General features: G+C 41.2%; 3 protein-coding genes across 8 annotated transcripts; 1 reads left to right on the forward strand and 2 right to left on the reverse strand.

The window, feature by feature from the left end:
• Positions 1 to 1,007: 1,007 nt before the first annotated feature.
• tmem44 (transmembrane protein 44) lies at positions 1,008 to 6,887 on the reverse strand. Of its 4 annotated transcripts, none has more exons than XM_052074598.1 (10): positions 6,653 to 6,887; positions 5,769 to 5,895; positions 5,621 to 5,699; positions 5,330 to 5,439; positions 4,343 to 4,429; positions 4,089 to 4,259; positions 3,833 to 3,958; positions 3,626 to 3,691; positions 3,433 to 3,504; positions 1,008 to 1,246 (listed from the first exon to the last, which is right to left on the reverse strand). In XM_052074598.1, exons 1-10 carry the CDS (start codon positions 6,838 to 6,840, stop codon positions 1,064 to 1,066), a joined length of 1,209 nt encoding a protein of 402 aa, XP_051930558.1. In that variant the 5' UTR covers positions 6,841 to 6,887; the 3' UTR covers positions 1,008 to 1,063. The 4 variants fall into 4 exon arrangements, with proteins under 4 accessions (XP_051930558.1, XP_051930557.1, XP_051930559.1 ...); XM_052074597.1 differs by having other exon boundaries at positions 5,330 to 5,490; positions 6,653 to 6,886; XM_052074599.1 differs by lacking the exon at positions 3,433 to 3,504 and having other exon boundaries at positions 5,330 to 5,490; positions 6,653 to 6,886.
• A 2,183-nt stretch (positions 6,888 to 9,070) lies between these two features.
• lsg1 (large 60S subunit nuclear export GTPase 1) lies at positions 9,071 to 14,620 on the reverse strand. The gene is made up of 14 exons (XM_052074554.1): positions 14,225 to 14,620; positions 13,101 to 13,227; positions 12,793 to 12,913; positions 12,625 to 12,711; positions 12,449 to 12,535; positions 12,312 to 12,372; positions 12,058 to 12,234; positions 11,587 to 11,928; positions 11,329 to 11,430; positions 11,115 to 11,258; positions 10,904 to 11,027; positions 10,037 to 10,116; positions 9,733 to 9,900; positions 9,071 to 9,633 (listed from the first exon to the last, which is right to left on the reverse strand). Exons 1-14 carry the CDS (start codon positions 14,321 to 14,323, stop codon positions 9,454 to 9,456), a joined length of 1,899 nt encoding a protein of 632 aa, XP_051930514.1. The 5' UTR covers positions 14,324 to 14,620; the 3' UTR covers positions 9,071 to 9,453.
• Positions 14,621 to 15,063: 443 nt separating this feature from the next.
• On the forward strand, positions 15,064 to 17,103 carry fam43a (family with sequence similarity 43 member A). 3 transcript variants are annotated; one of them, XM_052074642.1, is made up of 3 exons: positions 15,064 to 15,194; positions 15,309 to 16,835; positions 16,875 to 17,103. In XM_052074642.1, the coding sequence occupies exon 2, from the start codon at positions 15,338 to 15,340 to the stop codon at positions 16,364 to 16,366; it is 1,029 nt and encodes a 342-aa protein (XP_051930602.1). In that variant the 5' UTR covers positions 15,064 to 15,194; positions 15,309 to 15,337; the 3' UTR covers positions 16,367 to 16,835; positions 16,875 to 17,103. The 3 variants fall into 3 exon arrangements, with proteins under 3 accessions (XP_051930602.1, XP_051930601.1, XP_051930600.1); XM_052074641.1 differs by having other exon boundaries at positions 15,119 to 16,854; positions 16,894 to 17,103; XM_052074640.1 differs by having other exon boundaries at positions 15,119 to 16,835.
• The last annotated feature ends 8,037 nt before the right edge of the window (positions 17,104 to 25,140 follow it).

Consider the following 25,140-nt stretch of genomic DNA (forward strand, 5'->3'; position numbering starts at 1 on the left):
TTTGGCCAAGCAGAAGAGGGAAGGTCATTTGGCTGTTGTAGTTTACTTTATGACAATGCTTTTTCAAAATCTTGAACTCAATAAATAGTCTACACATGCAGAAAAAAAACTAACGCTAAAACCAATACAAAGAAAGTTTTTCAAAGCTTGTAACTATTCCATCTTAGTGTTTTATCAACATACCTACGCATTTCTTTTTTTTTTTTTAAAGGGGGATCCTCCAGCTCAAAAACTTGACGTGATAGAGAAAAAAAAACTGAGATCAGTTTTAGATTCATCCATCCATCCATTTTCCGAACTGCTTGATCCTCACTAGGGTCGCGGGGGGCGCTGGACCCTATCCCAGGCGTCTTCCGGCAGTAGGCAGGGGACACCCTGAATCGGTTGCCAGCCAATCGCAAGGCACACAGAGACGAACAACCATCCACGCTCACATTCACACCTTGGAACAATTTAGAGTGTTCAATCAGCCTGCCATTCATGTTTTTGGAATGCGGGAGGAAACCGGAGTACCCGAAGAAAACTCACACAGGCCCGGGGAGAACATGCAAACTCCACACAGGGAGGCCGGAGCTGGAATTCAACCCGGTACCTCTGCACTGTGAAGTTGACGTGCTAACCACTGGACTATCAGGCCGCATAGTTTTAGATTCTGCACCCAAAAAATTGTTTAAAATGGCTGTCAGACATAACTCAACAAAAAGTGTGTGGCCCAATTTTGAGGGAAGTAATCTGATTTCATAATTTCCCACTGTATAACTGATGATCTCAAAACATTAATGTGCTGTGGGACAGTGGTTGGCAATCACTGGCCTAGAGTTATTTGCAAAAACATGATGCAACCCAATAATGTAAATTTCCCCATTGTGGGACAAATAAAGGATATCTTATCTTAATCTCAAAGTGCACCACGGGAAACAGCAAAAAATAAATAAAATGAAAAAATTGGAGTATTCAAGAGTACCGGTACCTTTTTTTCATGCTTTTTTTTATTGAATCGCAAAATATATACACAACACATGCAATGTAATCCGATTAGGTGCATGGTGATGACATTTTTTCATCATTTGGACTGGCTGATAGAATCGTTACAGGACACGCCATTCTGAGGGAGTATACATGAGGCATAGGTGCGTATGTTAAAAGGTTTGGGGTTGCTTGGCCATTCTTGCAAGGGGAACGCCTCTCCATTTTGGGGTTTTGCATTTGGTTCACTCCACTGTGCATTTCCCTCTTCAAAATCCCACTACAAAACAAGGAGAGTTCCAGGTATAATGAAGGATAATCAGCATAATATAAGTTATGAATGGACCTCTTTTTCCATTCCATTCATTGCAGAGTGACTGACTGTCAAAACTATCTGCTGTCATCACAATATATTTGAGCAATCTAGTTAGCATTTACACTTTTTAGACTGTCACTTTTTTTTCTTCCATTTTCATCATTTGACTAGTCCTGTTGATTTTACTAAGGTGTGACTACTATATATGAAAATTAGTGCCGTTCCCTAATCATGTTTGACTTTCTGTGCATTACCACCACCCTATTTCCACCTGAAAGAATGCAATTAAAGTATTTTCCAACGGCCAAAACATAGAAGTCTTCTAGTTCTTCTCCTTCTGCCTCGCATTGTGGCCAAACATAGAATCCTGGTCGGTTACTGTGCCTTTTGCTGCTGAAAAAAAAAAAAAAAAAACTGGACTAGCCAAATTAATGGAGAAGAGATCGAGGGTGGGGGTTGACCTCTAGTACAAGAAAATGTGGTGTTGTTTTTTTGTCAGATGAACTCCAATGACTCCTGAGCAGGGGAAAAACATAAAACGCCCGTCTCCCAAAATAGCAGAGATTGCGGGCCCCTTACAGAAAGGGGGACCCATTTTCCTACGCAGACGTGACCTGCCCAGCTTTAATCAACACTGTCACAGGAGAACAATTGGGCAGCACATAAAATAAACCTTCAAAACTTTCCCGGCCTCAAGACTGTTCTGTTTCATTGTGAAACTGCACTCCGCACAATACTGGCGCATAGAATGCAACTGTGCATCCAATCTACCGGCAAAAGTGAGGTACAGTATGAGCAACACTTTGGATTAGTCACAAAATGTAAATTTTCAATTGTTTCTTTTCAAGGCTAACAGCTAGGTCTCACTTGGATGACTCCTCATAAAAAGGCTATGACTGGCTTGGCATTCATTAACAGAGTCAAATCACAGAATCAGGAGACACTACCAACAACAGAACACAATATTCATTTGGGAGCAGAGGTCAGCTGTGGCTAAAGTTCTGTAAAGATATATTACCATTCACTTTCTATGGTCCTTTGTGTTGTTAGATACAACATATCACAAACACATTTGCTTTTTTCCAGTAAAGTGAGATAGACATCAAATAAAATCCCTTCCAGGAAGCTATTTGACTTTCTCTTTGTTCAGACTTTTGCCATAAAAACCTTTATAAGCCATGGATGGAAGCATTGTGTGCAAATATTAAGTGTGAAAATGTAAAATGGCCACAGTTAATATTACAGGATTAGTTTGTTTCCAGTTTAATTTTGAACTGTAAACAAACTACTCAGTCAAAGTTTTACCAGGACTGTCAACATGTCACTCCTTTCACATTCTTGATTGTCTCACAAGAAAAACCGAAACAAATGCAGTGTTAATCATTTGATGCTTGCTCAACTGTGGCCAACGGGTACACAGAGCTCTTGTGTGGTATAATGCATGGCTTTGGTGAGAAATTTAGAAGCTGTTCCACATCAAAGAATGTTGGTCGATATGCCAACAGTACAATTAATTTGAGTGGTTCCACTGTATCAGGTGTGCAAAGCATGCCTATTATGGATATCAAAACCATCATCTCTGACATTATAAAGCCACAGAATTGCACGCATCCGAAGGTCTCGCTGGAGCATCTGATCAAACTGGCTGACCGTTTGTCTCATGAGAAGGACCTCTGATTGGCTCACTTCCCCAACAGTCATGTGAAAGTCTCAACGTTAAAATTGTTCCACATTGCAAAGCAGTTGGTTACACAACAATCCACAACATTACGCCATCTAAAACAAGAGCTTGGATTGATACTGTAATAAGTAGGTATTAATAACACATTTCCATTCTTGTATTTTGCAGAAGTACAACTGTACTATAATCATACCACAACCCAAATCATGGTTATTTAAACCTCTTAAACTAGATTAGTCAAAACTTTTAGAGTAGTCTGGCACCACCTAGTGCATTTTCCTGGGTGGCACTTGTACTAACTTGAAATTAAAGCACCGGTATTATTGGCTGTACTAGTACCCTATATGAGTAATGTCAAATTAGTGATTATCCCAAGTATCGGTAATGTTACTTCACCAATCCTACCCACCTCTAGATCAGAATTGACAATTGATGAGTCACATGATGTATCACAACCATCAACTAGTACCATTGGGCCTGTCCTGCTCAGAACCTTGGTGTCTACTACCTTCCCACACACTGTTGCCTCTCTGAGGTACATCTGTCAATATAGTATGATATACAGTACACCTACTTTATGTGTTAAAATTTAGGAATTGCTGTGAGGTTGTTATTTTTTATATGCAGGACATGGTGTTTAGTGTGTGAACAACATTGCTTACTTGTTTTGTAGTGTCAATACTGACGTCCATATAGAGGCTCATCTCGGTCAAATTGAAATTTTTGCCCTTTGAAAAAAGAGGTTCCAATAGCATAATCGTCTTACTAAAAGGTAACTCTTAGATCACAGACAAAAAGGTTCGATTTGGAACATGTTCAAAAGGACCTATAATGAAGGACGTACAGTACATGGAGGAAAAAGGACCAACCTGTTTACCATGATGCTTGCCGACAGCTTTGTCCTGGTATGAGTCACTGAGGAGGCTCTCCATTTCTGCAGAAAATATCATAGGCTGCTGCCTCGTTCCCAAGTGACACCAGTGGAGGACTATAGTCTGAAACATGTGTCAAAGGTCAAAATTACTGCTGCAGGATCCCGAGTTTGGAAATAAATTGTTGTATGTGCTTTGCACAATTTAGATGTGTATTATTATTATTATTATTATTTCAAGATTAACAGGATACAAGAAGATCCAGTGAGGCACCAGAGATTGCAGACAGCAGCCAAGGCATGACCCTGAGGAGGAAGCTGATCCGAGTATCGTAGTGAAGAATGGCAGCAGCATAAAGGGCAGCCGCCAGCAGACACAGCACTCCAGAGAAAATATGAGATCTTGACAGTGTCTTTCCTCTGTGCTGCATGAGGGGGATTTAAAATAAACTTTATTTTGAAGCCATTTGCTGGTTGGAGAAAAGGATTGTTTAACATGATCACTTACGACTCTGTAAAGTGTGGGGAACTTGGAGGTAGAGGTGATGGCAAAAGACACCAGGCCAAGGGTGTAACCCAAGATTTCAGTGTTGTTCTAGTACAATATCCATGAAAAAGGAGTAAAGATACATGTAATACTTTCAAGAAAAATGCTGCACCATTTGAAATTCTGATATTGTTCATGTACAAATATAAAGTCTCTGAAAAATTGCGATGTCCAGAGAATTCTGTCACATTTGTTTTCTGAAAATCTTTCAAGACTTGAGCTCAGTGAGCATCTGAATAATTGAGTCACAAATGTTTAACATAGAAATCTTTCACCATTAAAATGAATGGAAACACCATTAATACTGTATGTTCCAGCCCCAAGCCCCTCCAAAACTGATTTATGCGTTTTTTGAATCTTTAATATTGTGTCCTGGAGACTTAGTTCCTCAGTGCGACAACATTAGTCATTCTTGACAGAAGTTCTAAATGCCCGTGAATGTTGTTATGCTGTCTGTCTACATATGTGGCAGCGCCGTATATGTTCAGGTGCAAGCCGGTTTCAGGGTAACAACACCACCACAACGATGCTAATTGGTAACCTGTGTGGCTGGGGAGTTCACATTTTATGTTAATATTGAGGTAGCGGATGCCATGTGGTTCCTTTAAATACAATACAGTAATTCTGTTTAGTATGACAGTAACCTTCATCTGAGAGTGCCAAACAGCTTGAAGATACTTTCCTGAAGAATATTAACTCATATATACAAAACTGCTACTTGATGTGAAGTGACCCCAGTCACCTGTCACCATCAAAAGCTCTCAAGTTTGCTGGTGACTAGTACCTTAAGGCATACAGTATATATGCAACAATGACAGCAGAAGAACTCAATTGGAGGATTCGTAAATGCTTTAAGATGGTGCCAAGACATCACAATCCCATCATTGCTCTTCTGTCTCTGTCTCACTTGAAATCTTATAGCAGTAGTAGTAGTCGTCACAATCTTACTTGCAGGGCAACATAAAGCAGCCTCCTCCCTCTGAAGACCCCGTCTGCTGCTGGACTGTGGAGGACACCTGACTTCAGGAAACCTCCTGTGAGTACTGCCAGCAGACAAACTGCAAGTAGGTGAGATCTCCTGCGCCTCTTGATCATTCTTTGCCTTCTCTCTGAAGCACAATGCCACATATAAGCAGCTGTTTTGCAACCTGATTTTGACAATTACAGACTTGATGATGTTCGAAATAAATCCATCATAATATTAAACTGGCAAATATAGTACATATTTTTTAAACTTACCTGCTTGCAAGTTCCTGCAAAAACACCAGGAGATAACATTTACCATATCCAGGGAAGCAGAGATAAGCCCCATAAAAACCTGTAGATAAGTGTGACTTAATATCTAAAACGAGCCTTGGTGTTTAAATACAATAAATATTGCATTTACTTGAATGTGCAGCTGTCTGGACAAAATGGCTCCAGTGAACCCACACAAGTTACCAAGGAAACAGTAGAGGGAAGTAACAGCATGTTCAGGATGTCCTCCATGATCTTTGCACCTCTGACCCACGAGACTTGAAAGATTAAAAGTAACACTTAAATAGAAATCTCAGAGAAACAACCCACAGGAGAATACAGTCAGACCACCTTGAGTGATGAATAACACCAATGCAATCATTTCAAAATCTTAATACATGTAAAAGGTCGTGTTCTTCATTCAGAAAACCCAAATAACATCTAAATTTCAGGATGGTATGGACTCATCTTAAATTACTATATTAAACCTTCAGTGATCTTTATCACAGTAATCTTGTTGCATACAGCACATTAGTACTGTAAATGCAAACATACATAGAATCAAAATACATACCGGTACATTGTTTTGGTACTTACCGTACTGATATCCTCCACACAAGAAATCAACATTTATAATCATCAAATTAAAAGTTACATACGTTGTTTTAGGTGAATAACTATCAAAAGTATTTTAAAACAGCATTTTTGTGTGAATGAATGAACAGAGTTAACTCTGCGCAAGTTGTAGGCTGTGGCTTTATAAATTTCAGAGCATTTACTGGTCAGTTCTTGCATATCTGACACACCCAATATGGCGGACGCGCTGACGTATCACACATAAGGCAACTTGTTCAATGGGGCGTGTATATCAATAAATTAACACACCTGTCAAATTACTCAGCACTCTAATTGGCATCGAGTTAGCATTGTAGCATATTTTAGTACTTTATTAACGCCAATTTAAAGAAACTGATTATCAATAACGACTAACTGGTTATAAAAAAAGAGGAAGAGATTTGAGTGAAAGCCACTTACTGAAAACATGAGACGAGTAACAGAAGAGACGATAAGCAAACAAGTCGAACAGAAATGCAACTTTGTCCTGGGTCACGACGAGTAAAACAAGAGTTGAAAGAAGTCGTCCAAAACGTGAGGAGACTCGAGAGAAACGAGTTGTGGTCTTCTCTGGTCCAGTCAATCTGCTGCTGGCTCGGTTTGGCCATGTCAACAGTTTGTAGCACATTTGCATTGCGCTAACCAGCGGGAAGAAATTGACCAATAAAATGGTGCCAATATTTATTTGGGTGTGGTGCTGACGAATTTTTTTAAAGGTGAGCGTGGTGATATTACAGTTATATAAAAAAATAGAAATATTGTTTTAGATCCGATAAATTATCCGTCTACTATGTTTTGTAATTTAATTTATTATCACTGTGTATAATACGAGTTCAAGTACAAGCAGCAGAATGTGGCATTCAAGGAAAGTGCGACTTCAAAGCATTCGAGACAAAAGTAAACGACACAGATGCCGATAAATTGTTTGTTGTTCTGGTTCAGCACAATGTATTTTGATCCCCATCTGACCATCATAATTTTATTCTTAAAAGTTTGTCTATTAATTATTTTTTTTAGAAAAAGTATTCTCTTCAAAGCATTTCTTTCATTTTCACCTTCAAGCTCATGCAAGGGTGGCAAGCTGCACATCCGCCTCACAGTGCACAATTTATACGTTTAATGCCGGCTGGCCTTCCTGTGTGGAGTTTGCATGTTTACTCCATCCATCCATTTTCCGAACCGCTTATCCTCACGAGGGTCGTGGGGGGTGCTGGAGCCTATCCCAGCCGTCTAGGCGGGGGACACCCTGAATCAGTTGCCAGCCAATCGCAGGGCACACAGAGACGAACAACCATCCACGCTCACATTCACACCTTGGGACTATTTAGAGCGCCCAATCAGCCTAACATGCATGTTTTTGGAATGTGGGAGGAAACCGGAGCACCCGGAGAAAATCCACGCAGGCCCGGGGAGAACATGCAAACTCCACACAGGGAGGTCAGAGCTGGAATCGAACCCGGTACCTCTGCACTGTGAAGCCGACGTGCTAACCACTGGACTGCCGGGCCGCCCCAGAAAGAAGGGATATGGTTGCAACCTCTGGGGATTGAACCGCTAGTTTGGGACATTGTTTCTCTACCCCTGAGCCACACCACCACATGCATGTTTACTCCCACATTCCTAAAACATGCATGGCAGAGCAAGAGAAAATTGTCCCTGGGTGTGACCTTGAGTGCGAATGGTTGTTGGTCAATGTGTGCCCTGCGACTGGCTGACAACCAGTTCATCCGAGACGACTGCGATTGGCTCTAATAGCATGGTACACATCGACAAACCATTCACCTTCACAATCACATGTAAGGACAATTTAGTTTTCAATGAACATACTGAGCATGTTTTGGGGATGTGGGAGGAAATCGGAGTCCCTGGAGAAAACCCACGCCGACACGAGGAGAGCATGCAAACTGGACACAGCAAAGCCGGAGCTTGGAATTGAAACTATAACCTCTGCAATGTGAAATGGACGTGTTCACCAGTCTTCCACCGTCCCACCAGTAAGTAGTACATGCTCGTCATTATTATTTTACTATTTGTTAACTTTTCTGAACTCAATTTTTTTTGCATCTGCACCAATGAGTGTGACAATAAAGACTTTGTATTCCATTTTGTGGTTGTTTTTATTCCCTCTAAATAAAGTTGGATTAAGTCTGTCAAAATAAGCATTACTGTACTGTGATACAGCAAATGGCCCATTAAATGAGATGTGGTGCTTTGATCTCTTAGCCGACATTTTGATACCTGGAACAAATCAGGTAATGCGGAATTAATGGTAACTCGATATCAGTTGAACAGGCTGTGAGTATATTTTGAAGAATTTGACGCTTTCACTACACGTTAAACCAGGGGTGTCAAACTCATTTTTTCCCGGAGGGCCATTATGACAGCGAAACCACAAAAATGTTTAATCGCCTCAAGTTGACACACACGATTTGCGTTCACTGGCCACATAAAATGACATGGTGGGCCATTTCTGGCCCCCAGGCCTTGAGCTGGACACGAGTCCGTTAAACTAGCGACCAGAGGTTAACACAGGTACCTCCATTTTAAAATCGCCTCTCTGTATTTCAGTTAATCACTGCCAGTCATTTTCAGAACCTCCTTTACCCTACCACGTGAACCACACTCCACAATAACTGATTTCCTTTCCAAGATTCATGTGGGTTCTGCAGTTGCTCCAACATCTATTTGTGTTTATGTAGCTGGGTGAATATCCTCAGAAGTGTGTCCATACCATAATTTCTGCACGTATGGCCTGAAGTAGTTTAAATGCAGCATGTATACAAGTGTGCTCTAACGTGAATTGTGAAAGTGTAAAATATGTACAACATGGCACACATATAGATTCATAATTTTATCCAAAACACAAATTTGGAACACACATCATATTTGTTGATAGGTTCTGTGCAATACACGTGGGGTGATGTATGGTTAGAATTGAGATTTGTGCTTACTGTAACAATCCGGGCATGATGATTATCGGTCATGATCTTAGCGCTCTGATTTATAACTGATGAGCCAGTTGATGGAATGTATTCCATAGGGTGACGAAGAAATCATAGCGGTCCATTATAGATGGCGCATGCCAAAAGATAATATCAAAGCATCTTCAGGATTAAGAGGCCTTAACATTCACAGATTTTGTTCACCATTAATTTGTTAATGGAACAGTTTTGAGTGTTTTTCCAGTCTGTTTGCATTGTTCTCTATTTGAGATTAGAGCTTCAGGCATCGAGATGCTTGTTCAGCCGACGCACTTTTTCCTTCTTGTTCCTGTTGCCGTGTTTCTTCCAAGGTTTTCCCACCATGGTCTCCGTTCCAGCTTTTCCAGGAGCCATGATTCCGCTGCCTGGTTTGTAGCCCATGTAACCTTGGACTCCTTTAGAGAGTGCTTGGACATTCTCCTAAAACAGACACAAAGATCCCATTTAAAATCACCCACTGTCTTTAAACCAGCAGAATAAAATGGAGTGACTGATGCAGTTTAGAAGTTGTTTATTTACTGCATGAAAGAAGTTCTTGTCCACTGTATTTTCAATTCTCTTGATTTTTCCTGTGTTACTGGTCGAAGAAGGGTCACAGTTGTCCAAACCATTTTGGAATTTGCTGTGCTGTGGCTGGAAGTCCTCAGCCTCTATGTGAGGAGGAGGATGGCAGTACAGAAGTTTTCCCTGTGTAAGAAGCAACACTGTATGCAAGGCAATTTGGTTTACATGACGGTTCGGTTGCTTTGAAGAGAAACTTACATTCTGGAGAACTACCGTTGCCATATATATGCCACATTTTGTACATGTAAATTTGACTCACATTGACATAATCCTTCAGGATGTAGCGGGCAGATCTGGGCTGATCAGGCTGTCCGTGTGATGTCATAAAGCCTCTCATGTCTGAAAACAACAAAAACTACTATTCAAAACACAACAATAGTAAATACACGATTCAAAATAAAAACATCTTTGCCTTTTGTTTTTTGTTGAAGAAACATATTCCCCGTGCATTGATTTGTCAAGTGTCCGAGTAGGACGGTAGGGCAAATTGCAATAGGCAAGAAGACATCCAGGATATGACACAGTGATTTACAAAATCCTTCTTTCGTGATTCCATCAATAAAATAAGCGACTAAAACACATTTGAGGGAAAAAAATGGCACTTTCAAAAATTCTGAGAAATTGGACAAATAGGTTGTCTAATATCTATTAAGGATTTCCTGCATAAGAGAAAGCTCATGTCAGCACAGAAGCATACAAATACAGTATTTTCTCCATCAAGAAATGCCACTAGTTGACTTTTTTTTTAATTGAACAATTGTTCTCTGGCTCCTGGTACAATGACAACGTTAATGCTTATCTCTTAGGGGCCGCCACTGCTTCTTTACAAGCTTACGGTGTCGTCCTATAGAGCGTGCAAAATGGGCCACGTTTTGCTTTTCTTTACAACAATGCTTATTCCAAAATTAGTTCAGAAGATGTAGTAAAGACAATAATAATGTATTTGTTTATTTTCCAGTAATAAATGATTTCTAGCATTGTAGATTGCACAGTTTTGCATATCTGTGAAAAGTTAAATTATGTATTGTTCGGATGGCTCATTTTTGAAGAATACATGATTGTGCATGACCATTTTTACAGTTGTTTGACGGCAGGTAAACAGCTACAATCTATGTTGTAGTCTTACATCCATACGCCATAAGCAGCTCCTCGGAGGTGGGGTGTCTGTCGGGGTCTTCATCCTCTCGTGGCCTGATGATGTTGATACCATATGTGCCCTCCAGTACATGCCGAGGGATCGTCTGGCAGACTTAAGATACTTGTTAAGTTCATAACATTGTTTTTCGGAAGATTATACTAAGATTTGAGGGAATACGTTTCTCAAGTATAAAGGATATGAGAGAGACTGCTGGTACATGGTCTCTCATCTGGTCAATGGGCAGAATCCCACAGCAGATCATATCAGCTTTGGTGGAGACAAAGGAGGGCATAACTAGACCGGGGCAGTCACACAGGCACAGCCCCGGCTCCACAAACAAAGTCTGTGAAACAGGAAGTGACATTCACATTCATCCCAAAGGAGTCTACAGCACAGAGTGTTGATGCTTGTACCTGAAAGTGCTTCGTATGTCCAGGAGTTGCAGAGACCGACACTTTTTTGTTTCTTAAAATGGTGTTGATAGTTGAACTCTTCCCCACATTTGGATAACCGACCTGTTGAATGCAAAATGATGAATAATGGTTCATTTCAGCTCGAGATGCACGCTTATGTCGAAGACATCTAGCCCACTCTGACCCCACGGCATGTTGCGAGACCCGATAGCACTAAAATGAAAGGACGCAACAAATGGGTTGGAAAAATGTACATACCAATCCGACTGTAAGTTGTCCCTCTTTACATCTGGGACCACTGTGAACCATTTTGAACATCTCCAACAACTCGTCCTTGTGCAACAGACGGGTGGAATTACGGAAAGGGGTCTCATTGGATTTCCAAACAATATCTTCCTCTTCCTGCCCCTCATCTTCTGAGGCAGTAAACCACTCCTCCTCCTCGACAGATACACTTTCCCGCAGCTCTTCCCAGTGATCACTCTCCTCTCCCTCCTCATTCTTGCCATCTCCCTCCTTTAGCCCTGAATCTTCATTGTCTGGCTGTGCTCCATCTTCTCGGTCACTCTCTTCAGATTCTGGCTGCTCTACCTCCATGCCCTGTGGAACACAAACAGGTGCCTCTCAGTAAATTCTAATATTGGAGAAAAGTTCTTTGATTTCAGTCATCCAATTACAAATTATTCATTGCCTTTCTTGAATCTACAGTTTGTTTCCATGCATGCTCACCTTTTCTTCTGCATCCAACCTATCACTTTCAGCAAGGGCGGACCAAAAAACTGCCCTCAAGCCTTCTTTCTCAAAGTGTCTGGCCCAGGCTCGCCTCTGCTGCCTGGTCAGCAGGTCCGCCTTATTCACCAGCAGCATGTTCACCTTATTCTCTGACACCTCTTTTACATATAACTCCTGGCAGGACATATCAAGGCAATTAATAACACATAATGGAAAATAAATTAATATTCCAAAAAACAAAACACTCTAACCAGGTCAGGACATCTGAACAATGATGGATTTCTGGCATCCACAATCTGGACAACAACGTCACTGCAGGGAGTTACAAAATGTCACCTCAATTTTCAAAGACTGCAGTCTGATAAAGAGGGAAGCATTTTTTTTGTACCTCCTCTCAATGACTCTCCACAACTGCCTCCAGAACTCCAGATTCCTCTCAAACGGCGTAAGACACAACTTCTGTTCCTCTTCCAGCCTTAGGAAGCAGTAGCAGTTACATTCTTGATACATTGATAAATGAAAGAAATTTAAAAGCTTATAAATAGTATGCAGAACATGAATTACTGTGCAAGTTGTCTTCTCCACTCCAGGAAACTGTCCTTTTCTGCCAGCTGCAATGCCTCTGGGCTGGTGCTTTCATCCCAGTGGGGGCTGGGGAAAAAAGATGATAATAAAACATTATGAAATAAAATGATAAAATGTCTTTTTTTTTTCTTTTGGGGTTAAATTTACCGTCGGGGGATTCTGAGAAAATGCTTGTTGTCTTCATGAAGGTTCTTCAGCCTTTTTTTCTCCTCAGCTGTCAATAAGCCTGCTCTAGCTTCTGCTGGTACAAACTTGATGTTGAGTTTCTCTATGAAAAATACAAAAAAATACAGTAAATTAAGACATGTTAAAAAATATATATATTAGTACTTGAAATTATGGCATATTGATGTCTGCCTTGCAGAAGAATATTGATCCAATTATTTACTGTCTCTTAACAAATTGGATGTATTCTTTTTCCATTTATTACAAGAGAACATAATAGTATCACCCACCAGCTACGAACTCTGTTCCTGCTAGTTCTGCAGTAGCCAAAAAGTCATCCATGGAACTTTGTTCAGTCACCGACTGCAGGTTCAACCGTCCCCAGTCGTAGCCGTCATTCAGCTCACTGGTGTGAAGCTAGAAAGACAAAAATTAATTAAATAAATAAACGGTCCAGTACCTGCTGGGGGGGAAAACATGCTCCTGAGAACACTACTGTTGCCCATACTTTAAACAAATTTCTACCGCATCAGTTGTTAAAATGCCATTACAAAAATAATCCATCCATCTTCTGATCTGCTTTATCCTCACAAGGGTCGCGGGGTGTGCTGGAGCCTTTTCCAGCTGTCCTCGGGCAGTAGGCGGGAGACACCCTGAACCGTTTGCCAGCCAATCGCAGGGCACACAGAGACGAACAACCATCCACGCTCACATTCACGCCTAGGGACAATTTAGAGTGTTCAATCAGCCTGCCATGCATGTTTTTGGAATGCGGGAGGAAACCGGAGTACCCGAAGAAAGCTCACACAGGCCCGGGGAGAACATGCAAACTCCACACAGGAAGGCTGGGATCTAACCCGGTGCCGCTGCACTGTGAGGGCGACCCGCTAACCACTGGACCACCGGGCCACCTACGAAGATAATTCTCCTTTGTTTTGATTGTCACTCGGAGAGTAATAGGAATTCACCAATATGTTTGATGTCCTGTTGTATTGTAGTTTGTAACGTGTCAGTGCTACAAGCTTTAATATTGAGCGCTGCACCAAATAGTTTGGTTACCTCATTAAGCAATAGCCTCAAACTTTATAGATAGACATGAGATGCATAAGTTCGTGTTACCTCCTGTAGCAACAGGAATATTATAGAGAGCCTTCTGTATTATGAAGTGCTGTTCGGCTTGGAAGATGAATGAATGAATGAATGTTCTACACTGCAAACAACAAAATCAACATAACGACAATAACTTATTACTTATACTTATAACCGTGATCTATAATGCAGTTGCTCGACGTTCATGGTAGAAAATGAAATAATAAAGGTCCAAATCAGCCATGATTATTATATCTTACCCAACTATACTACTCTTTCTCTCATGCGTTCTGATACAGTGATATGTGGAAATCAAATGCCGTACCCATGTGTCGCCCCTCTTGTTGCCTCGGCCTGTCTGAAGTCTTTCTTTAATCAGAGCCCTGCCGAGTGATCCACCTCCTCCAGCCTTCTTCTTACCCATAACACCTTTTACAGAATCACTTCACCCCACGGCAATGTACTTATCGGGCTATAAAATCACGGAAAGTCACCGACGGAGGTACATGTGCACTGGGTTGTTGTTGGAATAACCGGAAAAGGAATATACCAATTCGGTAAGGTTTGACAATGACAGCTTCGATTTTGTACCACCCCGTATTCCAAGCAATAATGTATTCGTGTACAATAAAGCCACTAATATTGTAAATAAAGTTTAATATGTTTAATTAATGTTGTAGCCGACCTGAGTTACATAGTTATTTTGGAACGTTCGAAATGTGTCCAACTTTCAAAAATGTCCTGAGAGAAAGCGCGACCATGGCAGTTTTTGTTCCCCGTGACTGTTTCTTGTCTTCGACATTAAAAAAAAGCAACGTGATTTTTTTCAATGAGTACATTTAAGAAAAATATTGCAGACAGAAACTAGTCTATCTATGATGCTGTGTTACGCAGTAACCGAACGTCTCAAATATGTCAAATTGAAAGTAAAACATTGAGAATAATATGTACATCGTTTTTTTTCAATACTAAAATGAGAACTAATATGCATTTGTATTTTTTTAATTTATGAGAAAATTCGTCTTACTTATTTACTTATTTAAGTATTTCATAAATGAATGATGCATGCCATGTGAGATGCAGCTATCGCAGAAACCGCAGGGTGGCGTCATAGATACTCTTATAATCTGTTGTTGCGTTTCAGGGTACACATTCTCAGTTGGTTCGGTCCCCCCTACAATACCAAAATGGTTTGTGCCAGTATATAGTCATCAGCGCCTCGATCGCCCCTCTTCACTCGTCAACTTGACACACAGCATCCTGGAATGGATAACTTTAGAGGATGGACACATAAAGTACGGTGTCTCGTAGAATAGTATCTCGTGACTTCACTAGGATTAGAAAGCACTGTAAACATTTACTAGACTTTATAAGTGCTTTTAAAAAGTTCACTTTTCCTTCTCTCTCAGTCGAGGTGCTCGCTGCGAACGGCTCTAAAATGCTCCCTTGGAAGAAGAATAAGTTCGACCTGATCGAGGAAGACAAACAGTCCAAGCAGAAGGGCTATGCGGTGAGTCTCACCTACTCGGCTCTCACCTCCTTCGCCAAGTCGTGCCCCGAGAGCGCGCTCAACCGCGTGGGTAACATGTTCAAGTCCAAGCGGAAAAAGGTCAGGATCACCAGCGACGACCCCACGTACACGGTGTTTTACCTGGGCAACGCCACCACCATCCAGTCCAAGGGGGACGGGTGCACGGACGTGGCAGTGAGCAAGATCTGGGCCAAGAGTGACATGGGCAAGAACGGCACCAAGATGCGGCTCACCATTAGCTCGCAGGGCATCCGCATGGTGCACGTGGACGACAAGGCGAAGAGACCGGGACACTTGTACCTGCTGCACCGGATAACCTACTGTGTAGCGGACCCCAGGCTGCCCAAGGTGTTCGTGTGGATTTACCGGCATGAGATGAAGCATAAGGCAGTGATGCTGCGTTGCCACGCCGTGCTCGTGTCCAAGCCGGAGAAGGCGAAAGCTATGGCTTTGCTGCTCTACCAGACCTCGGTCACGGCTCTGGCGGAGTTCAAGCGCCTCAAGCGGAGGGACGACACCCGGCATCAGCAGCAGCAGCTTATCGGGGAGCAAACAATCCCCCTGGCGCCCCTCAGGAAACTGCTGAACGGCCAATGCTGCTACAAGCCGCCGGTGGAGCGCAGCCGGAGCGCACCTAAGTTGGGTTCCATCACGGAGGACTTGCTGGGGGAGGAAGAGGAGGAGAGGGCCATGCACTTTGAATGCGAGGACATTCTGGACACGGAGGAATGTGTGGCTAATGGGAAGCACGAGCTCACTCAGATTATTAACGATTTGGGCGAGATGAGCATAGGCAACGACGTGCAGACGCTGAAAGCTGACCTCAAAGTCACCAGACTACTATCGGGAGAGAGCACGGGGAGTGAATCATCCATAGACAGCAGCCATGAGCTCCAGGCACTCTCCAACGGCTTCGAGCAGATAAAAGTACAGTGAATAATATTGACAATAAGCCGTGGTTGTGTGTTGACTCCTCTCCTCCTTGACACAAACACCTGTTGACAGCATGCAGACTTTCTTAAATTTGTGCCTCTACAACAACGTAAGGAGGGGTTACACAAATATTCACGTGATTTGGGAGATATGTTGATATTGAGGAATTTGTTTGGGGGGTGGGGTGGGGGGTCTATTTGGGGAATGTGCCAAAAAGTAGCACGCGCAGGACTAATTCCCATCTTTTATTTAAGAGGATTTTCCTCAAGACTTGTTTACCCAAGTTTTCCCTTTTGGTGAAAAATAACATCATTTGTTGAAAACGTGCCGACTAGCATCTAGAAATATTCAGTTTAGTCATTTTTTTCCTTTTATTAATTGGTGTGGAACCTGATATGGCATGCCAAGTGCATTTCCTCCAGCCTGCCATTGCAACATTTAACCCACACATACTCATAATATATGATAATAGGTGGTTGTATTTTTGTCAGGTTCCCCACCCCTGCCTTAGGTGGTTGTATTTTTGTCAGGTTCCCCACCCCTGCCTTAGTGGATCCAGACCTTTTTTCTTTTGTCTTTTTAGATGACAACCCCTTCTGTTCTTTAATTTTGCACTGTTGTCAACTTTACTCAAGTGTCACATTGACCACAATTTACATATTGTCTGTTTTTGTTATGTTGTCTAAAACATAAATGTCATATCTTTGCTGTGCAAAAGAAAATACAACTTTTATACAAGATGTTTGGTCAGATGTTTTAAAATATAAATATGTATTTTTTTCTGAAATAATACAAAATGTGGTTTGCTCTGTGAACCTCATTAATAAAAAAAAAAGACGTGATCAAATGTGTCAATTCATTTGTGTGGGAACGTACGCTCTTTTGTCATGTTTGCATCCAAAGAAAAGCACGTTTCTCCACTTTGGGGGAGTTTTTGTTTGGCATCCAAAACCAATTTTAAAAAGATTTTATTGGAAAGATACACTTTTCATTGTGCAGCAACTATACACTGAAAATGATTGAAGGCCATATTTGTATGGAATCAATATGGGTTGTAGAATAGACAGTCTGTTAATAGATATTCAATTATATTTACCTTCAATAGATTTTAGGGTGTTTTCCCCAATGGGAGCAGGCTGTTGAGAAGTTATTTTGCCAGGCCACTGAGGTCTCATTCATTGTCATCAGCCTCAGGGCATGGACAGAACACGTCACAGGCAGTTTGAACATTACGTGGCTCTGAATGACAGGCAACAGAAGCACTGGGATTAATAGAATGCTTAATGATTTTTAAAAAATTATTATTATTGTGTTATGTGCACAAAGTAATGTGCCACTTGATCATCATCGTCTGCTTTGGACAAAACAAGCAATTCCTCTCTTGAGTGGAACTTGTCCACAACTCAGAAATGACCCTCCCAAAAAAAAGGACAAAGTGGTTTGTGACCACACTGTAAAAAAACACAACATGTATTGTTTGGGTTAAAACAATAATTAAGGTTGGAAAAAAAATTGGGATATAAATGACTCAAATTTTTGGCAACATTGTTAGGTAGCACAACACAAAAAGCAAGTTGTTCTTACTTATATACTGTATCTACTGATATATATCTTTAAGTTGGGGTTCCATAAAAGGGTAACCGTTCTGAAAGCTTATTTCTTTATTGTGAAATTCAGAAAAGTCAATTTTGACAAGAGCAAAACTTAAAACATTCAGTCAAATTGCCCAATGTAAAATCTAATCAGAGTATGTTGCCTTGACATTTGTAGTTTAGCCAAACCTTTATTTTATTTTCATTTTTTTTTACAGTGCACCATTGCGTACAAAAAATGTAAATATCCTGTTCACTCACAATTGGCGAGCAACACAAATGTCAACGTCCACTTTGCCCCTCATTAGGCTCAGTGATATAACAACTGGACCAAAGCACACCCTATTGATATATTGATACATGTGGCACGACTTGCAGTACAGAGATGAAGCAGTGCACAGACACAGCAGAAAAAGCTGGCACGAGGGAAGCAATAAAGCCAAAAGAAGGAAAATATGCAAGATGGCCTTATCTTGGAAGGACAGCTGATAGAATCCCACTGGCCACGCTAAGTCCAACACTGAAAACAATATTCTCCCTCTCTATGAATTTAAGTAGAGATTCAAAGACAAAAAAAGGAATTTTGTATTTCAGCCACTGGCTTCATATACAAACAAACCCAGGGGTTGAAACTCTGCTGCCTGGCAGGACCTCAAAGTGAGTCATTGTTTGCTTGCATTGTGTTTTTCCTTTGCCTTTGTTGATCACCGACTTTGACATGATTGTCAATGCAATGTCTTTCCAGTGCAATGTGATTGTGGTTGAAGGCAAACTGCACATGTATCTGCGTCGACGAGGCGACATTGTCATGTGTCCCGCCAAATGTGATCTGTGGCCATGGCCCCGCGCACGCAAACAAAACACTTGTCGCCTGCTCTTGCCGTTAACAGCAGCTCAATACAATTCGAGTTGAAAGAATTTTTCCCGGACCTACATTTTCACAGCAACATCTGTTACACCTCAACAAAAATCAGCGTGTTTTCACACAGGCTTTGCTCAACTAAGGCCATATACAGACAGTGTAGCTATTAAAAATATGATGTGTTTGCGAGGACGAGTGCTTTTCAAACATCCAAAGGTGCCAATGTCTGTCCGACCTTACAGATAAAGAGAGTCCATCGATGTATAGTTGTTAAACAAACACCTAGATGTTTGCTCAACTCACTATTTGGCTTGGAAGCATGAAAGAGGCTTCCCATCTACAAGACAGTAGAAATCAAATATAAATCACTGGCTACATCAACTTGTGTTGCCATGTTCAATGTTATCGCTCTCAGTCGAGTCTTCAAAAAAGCACTCACGTGACAAAACTGGCCCTCAAGTTAAAAAATACAAGTTTGGAGCACTGGCATGTGTTTAGTCTTGTGTACAAAACATGGAAATAATACATGGCATATTTTAGAAGGATTTGTTCCCAAGAACAAACCCATCCATCCGTCTGTCATACAAACCGCTTATCCTCACCAGGGTCACGGGTGAAAAACTATTATTCACAAATTTAAATGTGAGTTGAATAATTAAAGGAACTATGAATTGTGATTTGTCCTTGTTTGCATCCATCCATTCTTTTTCTGTAGCGCATATCCTCATAAGGGTAACTAGTGCACTGAAGCCTATCCCAGAACTTTGGGTCAGAGGCGGTGTATACCCTAGACTGGTCCTTCACCAATTGCAAGGCACATGTAGTTTAGACAGTTTAGAACAGTCGTTCTTAACCTGACTTTCTCACACACACACACACACACACACACACACACACACACACACACACACACACACACACACACACACACACACGCACACGCACGCGGACGCACACACACACACACACAAACCCCAAATGAAAGAAGTGAAAATTTACTGCAACTTAATGTGACTTTTTCTGTTGCATTTCACCTTGGCAAATGGCACTCTGATATAATTTATGCAGCATACTCTACCCACTAACAGGACAAGCCGAAAGGGAAAAAAAGAGCACTTTTCTTGTTTGCTATGTTGTTCACTAGGACACATCCAGTGCAAATTGCCCACATTTGAATTCACTCTGCCAGCCCATCTCTTATTGCATGTGCTGTTTGCTGTCACAGCGAAACCGCTCCATAGTTGAACATTTTTCAACTCGAGGCGTGGTGCTTTGGCGTCAAGTGCCGTCCTTGAGCACAGCGACGCGTCATCGTGCCCTCGCAGCACATACACAATGAAGGGATTTGTCAACAGCACATTGAGCCCTGCTGTGTGCAGTGTGAAAAAGCACTTCTAGACAGAAGGATGGCTGCATGCACGTGCACTCATAAGTGAGTCAAGACATACATGCATACATATATATACAGGCAAAACATGCATGTTTTGGGAATTTGGAAAATGCAACTTGAGCACAGGGAACACATGCAAATCCCAAACAGAAAGGTAGCAACCCAGATTCAAAACTCCAACTTCAGAACTTTTTTTTGTACTATAAATGCATACATTTTCACAAATTTTCTGATCTTGTCCCAGTATTCTCCACAATGTGGGAAAAACATTATTATTACAATCGCTGAGCTTTGCATACATTTTCATGGTCTTTCTTTTCAGTTAAAAAAAAAAAAAAGAAGCATATTTTTAATTAAAACATTTTTATATTTCTATAAAATATTCATGAATTTCATGTTAGGATCTGATGAAGCAGATGTCACAGAGGCCTGAGTCAGAGCTGTCAAGCAAATGTACGGGAACATTTTCACAGATTGCTCATCGCAAGTTCATCCACACCCAGTGAACATAATTAGATGTTTCGTAGTGGCTGTTATGAAGAATTCCTGGCAGGTGCTGAGCTTGACGCTGTCATTTGTGACGACGGAGAGTGTAATTAAAACACACACACATTCATTAAAGGCACCCTTTGCTGGAGGTGATTTCAATGAGTCACAAAGGAGAATGATGAGAGGAATTACTGCATGTAGAGTGCTGATGGCAGCCACCTAGAAACAATGAAATCTAAAAGAGGCAACAACTCTTCTCCTTAATTTACACTTCTCTGTGAGACATCCTCAAGGACCTCACTGTGTGTGTGTGTGTGTGTGTGTGCGTGTGCGTGTCATTCAAATTTTAATTGAATATTTAGTGGTGTGCCTCAGTGAATTCCTGAGAAGTACCACCCACAGGGAATAATGGTCCGTCGATACTCCTTAAAAAATGTGCATTGCCTATGAAGTCATTATACTGTGCCTTAGCAATGAGTGTGGGAGGGGCGGGGGTGGGGGGTGATTTGTCCGAGATCTGCTTGGGAAAACATTACAGCTTCACTATATGAACAAAAGTATTTGGCCGCCTCACCATTCGTCATAATGGGCATTGCCAATGGTTGAAATCTGTGCTTTACGTAAACCTAAAAGTATTTGTTAGCGTTGAGGTCTGGCTTTTTGACGCACTAAACTCATTTACACTCACCTTTATGGACTGCTTTGTGGACTGGGGTATCGACATGTTGGAACAAGAAAAGGGTCTTTCCAGAAAGAGTTTCCACTCGGTTTGAAGTATGTATTTTTGTGCTTTTTTAAAATGTCGTCAATCTCTGACGCAGGGTAGGAAATGTGTGCAGGTGCAAAGCGGCTTCTACTTCCTTTCCCAGTCAAGCATGCACTTCCCAATACAGTGCACACAGTGTTCTTTTACTCCCCGCACTGTATGAGTGGTTGACATCTGAGAGGCTCTGACTATCATGATTTGACAACAGGTTTGTTCCACATACCAATAGCAAGCATAGGGCTAACCCCTGGGAACATACTGTTCCAGTGATGATGTTAACAGGTTTATCTTCAACAACACAATGTTTGCCAATCAGAACTGAGGAAACGTCTCATAGCAGGAATAAATTGTTGACAGAATCACAAGAATTAATCTCAGTTTTTATAGTGCTTGGAGCGTAATTACTTATATCCCCGTGTACATGTAAAATTACCAGGAACAATAATTGTAATATAAAGAGAATCAACTTAACAAAAAAAAATCACATTTAAGTATTCACCTTAAAAACATTTTCAAGTAACTTAATTTTAACATTGGTATAGAAAGCATCAAACTCAAGGTGCTGGTGCCAGATCCAGCAAGCTACATCATTTTATGGAGCTGCCAAAGGAAATTCCGTGCATCAACTTAATGTTTATGGCTAAAGTACCCAAATTGAAATTTTCTTCACTTTTAAAAGTGGTGAAATATTGCACACATTTTTGCTAACAAATCCCTTTTTAAAATAAAGGTACTATTTGAACAGACAGATTTTACTGGCCTCTGGTTGCAAAACTAATTATTCATCAATTTACTGAACAGGATAAGTGGGTGTTGAAAATGGACTGACGATGTAATATGACATTTATTTGTGTTCACAGTCAAAACGCCCCTCAGAAGGAAAATTATAAGCACGACGTGGACTGAGGCAAAAATGAGTTTGACAACCCTGCCTATTGCCATTTTTCTCCCTGAATATTACAACTTAATTCTTGTATTTATGTGTATTTATTTGGACGATATTCTTGTAGCATTATGCCTTTTTCTTGTCGTCATAATTGTATTCTTTTTAAGTTTATTTTTCTTGTCATGTAATTTTAAAAAATATATAATACAGATTTTAATATATATTTGCATGGAAAATTATGACTTCATTGTCATATGATTGTGACTTTCTCTTTTTTATAAAGATATTTGCGTCATATTGAGATATATTTTTCTTGTAAAATGTCAACTTTATTCTCAGACAGTCCAACTTTAGTGACCTAATTTTACAATATTATTCCCGTATCACTTCTTGATTGTCAGTGGCCCTTATATTCTTTCGTATTTACGTACACTTGGCTACATATTAAAGTAGTTCACTGCTTTCTGTCGCCATTTGAGTTTTGGACAACGCGAGGCCTTCGAGACATGATGCTGAGTGGCACAACTATCACAAGGTCTCCTTACAGAGTGTCTGGTGAAATAAGTGGTGTCTGTGTCCATGGACTCACCCCGACTAGGCTGTGAAACTTGATATGTGTCACAGTGTCCCATTCAGCGAGCGGCACACTTGTTTTCCACTTGCACCAACACAAAAGCGTTGCCCCTGGAGAGCCATAGATTTCAGCAGGGTTATTTTGGTCTTTCCGCTCACAGGGAGGAAATGGAATAATAACCTAGCATAGAGAAAAGAAAAATCACTGGCTGACCTCTCGGACGCTGACTGTCTGGGGGCGAAGCAACCTGAGGGGATCCTTTTATGAGTTGACCAAGATACCCATCAGTATGTTTTGAGCTTGCATTGTGCAGTAATGACAGCAAGGAGGGGAAGCAGGCTATGTGCGCGCTACCTCAGTTAACAGAAAGTCTGGCCTACTTTTCTCATGTTGAATCCTCATGTGTAATTTTCCTGATTTAAATGCAGACAGGAAATCTGTCCAGTGGGAGGCTTGTCACTCTTGTTCCACAGAATGAACCGTCAGTCTTTGGGTTTCTGCTAAGCAGGAATAGCAACTCAGGGGCAGTGCTCCTACTGTGGAAAGTAGCAGCACTGTACAGTATTTACAAATGTAAATACTCAGCCGATAAATTGACTCCATGATCGTGATGTGAAAAAGAAAGATAGCCGTTACCATTAAAGATAAGAGTGAGCCAGTCGGCCCTCTCCAACTCTTGCTCTTTTTTCTTCTTTGTATTTTACAATAGTGCTCTGCGGCACCATGCTGTCGCTCACAGGCCACTCTTGAAACAACACCACACATCTGTTTTGGGAGGAGACTTGTGATTCCCAGTGGTTATCTGGTTATATGTGATATGCGGTGTTGGTCATTTGGAGTACACCACACTCTATAAAAGCAGAAAGCACAAACAAAGCAAATTTTCTTTTTCATGCGTCGGCTCACATTTTAAAAGTCTGTTAAAATGTTTATGTCAGAGACATGTAAAAGTCCACACTGCTATAAAACATGACTTATCTACATTGTGCCGGGATGGTTCCATAAATGACTATCGCTGCAACACACCCCTGAATCTTGCACTTTGTGCTTGTTGTTTAATGTCTTCTGAAGATCAAGCTATTCCTCACTTGATTATTCATCAATAGACAAACCATCTGAACTCACTGACACTTTTACTGATGCACTACAGTATAGGGAGCAATTAGATTGGCATGGGTAGAATCAATTTGCCTTTTTTTTGGTTTGACTGAGCTGAACAGCACAGACTGCCGTCACCGATGGACGCGAGTTATCAAGAACACTCCATACAGGCTAACTGCGATCAACTCACTGTGGCAGTGAGAAGGGGATGTCGATAGAGAAACAGGCCGAATGGGTGCAGTCACCCGAGTAATTATACAAAAATATTTTTTTTAATGCACAGACACACGCGCGCATGCACACACACACACACACACTCTGTTGGATTCACCTGGCGCTTTAAGAAGGACGGGGCTGCCATTGACAGGTGACCGTTCGCGTGTATAAAAAGCAGCATCGTAGTTTGTTTCGTTAGTGAAACACTCACTTTGTCGTCGGCATGGCCCACTGGTAAGCTATGTGTGTGTCCGCTTTTCTTTACCAGATATGTAAAGAAAAGTGGACACACATCACTTTCCTAGGGAGATTTCCCTTTACAGGGGCTAGGCCTTTCGCCTCATTTGCTTTGTTTGTCTGCTTTGCATTGTGTCCATTGTGCTTTATGTTTGCCTGCTTCTGCTACTTCTGCGACTACTTCTGCTCCAACCACTAATACTGCTTTTGCTGCCAAGTGCTCCAATAAATGATCAAAAAGTACGGAACGAGTGATCCTTCTATGCTGACCGACGGTCCCTATTCAGAGGGCTGTGAAAAACGGAATTAACTGAATACGCACACACACGCACACACACAGATTCACACACAATGTAGACACAAATGTTTGAGCAGTTGAAACTCAATTCGGGTGAAAATTAAAAAGCACATATTTACAAAATTCCAGATAAACGTTCCAATTATGTTCAATGGCATCTCAGGCCAGAATCTCTGTTGCATCACACAGCAGCGAGAGAGTTATATGGTCGTGATTATTGTTGTGATTACAGCTACGTGCGTGGATTTGCAAATGTATCAGTTTGTCTTTGTATTTTCAACTGGCGTTTCAGTTCGGATCCTCTTGTATGACGTCTATTTCTATATGCTGTGTCAGAAAAGTTCAAGAACTAGCGTGACAAATGGT

This window comes from Hippocampus zosterae, chromosome 8 (genome assembly GCF_025434085.1).
Source record: "Hippocampus zosterae strain Florida chromosome 8, ASM2543408v3, whole genome shotgun sequence".
Taxonomy (NCBI): Eukaryota; Metazoa; Chordata; class Actinopteri; order Syngnathiformes; family Syngnathidae; genus Hippocampus; species Hippocampus zosterae.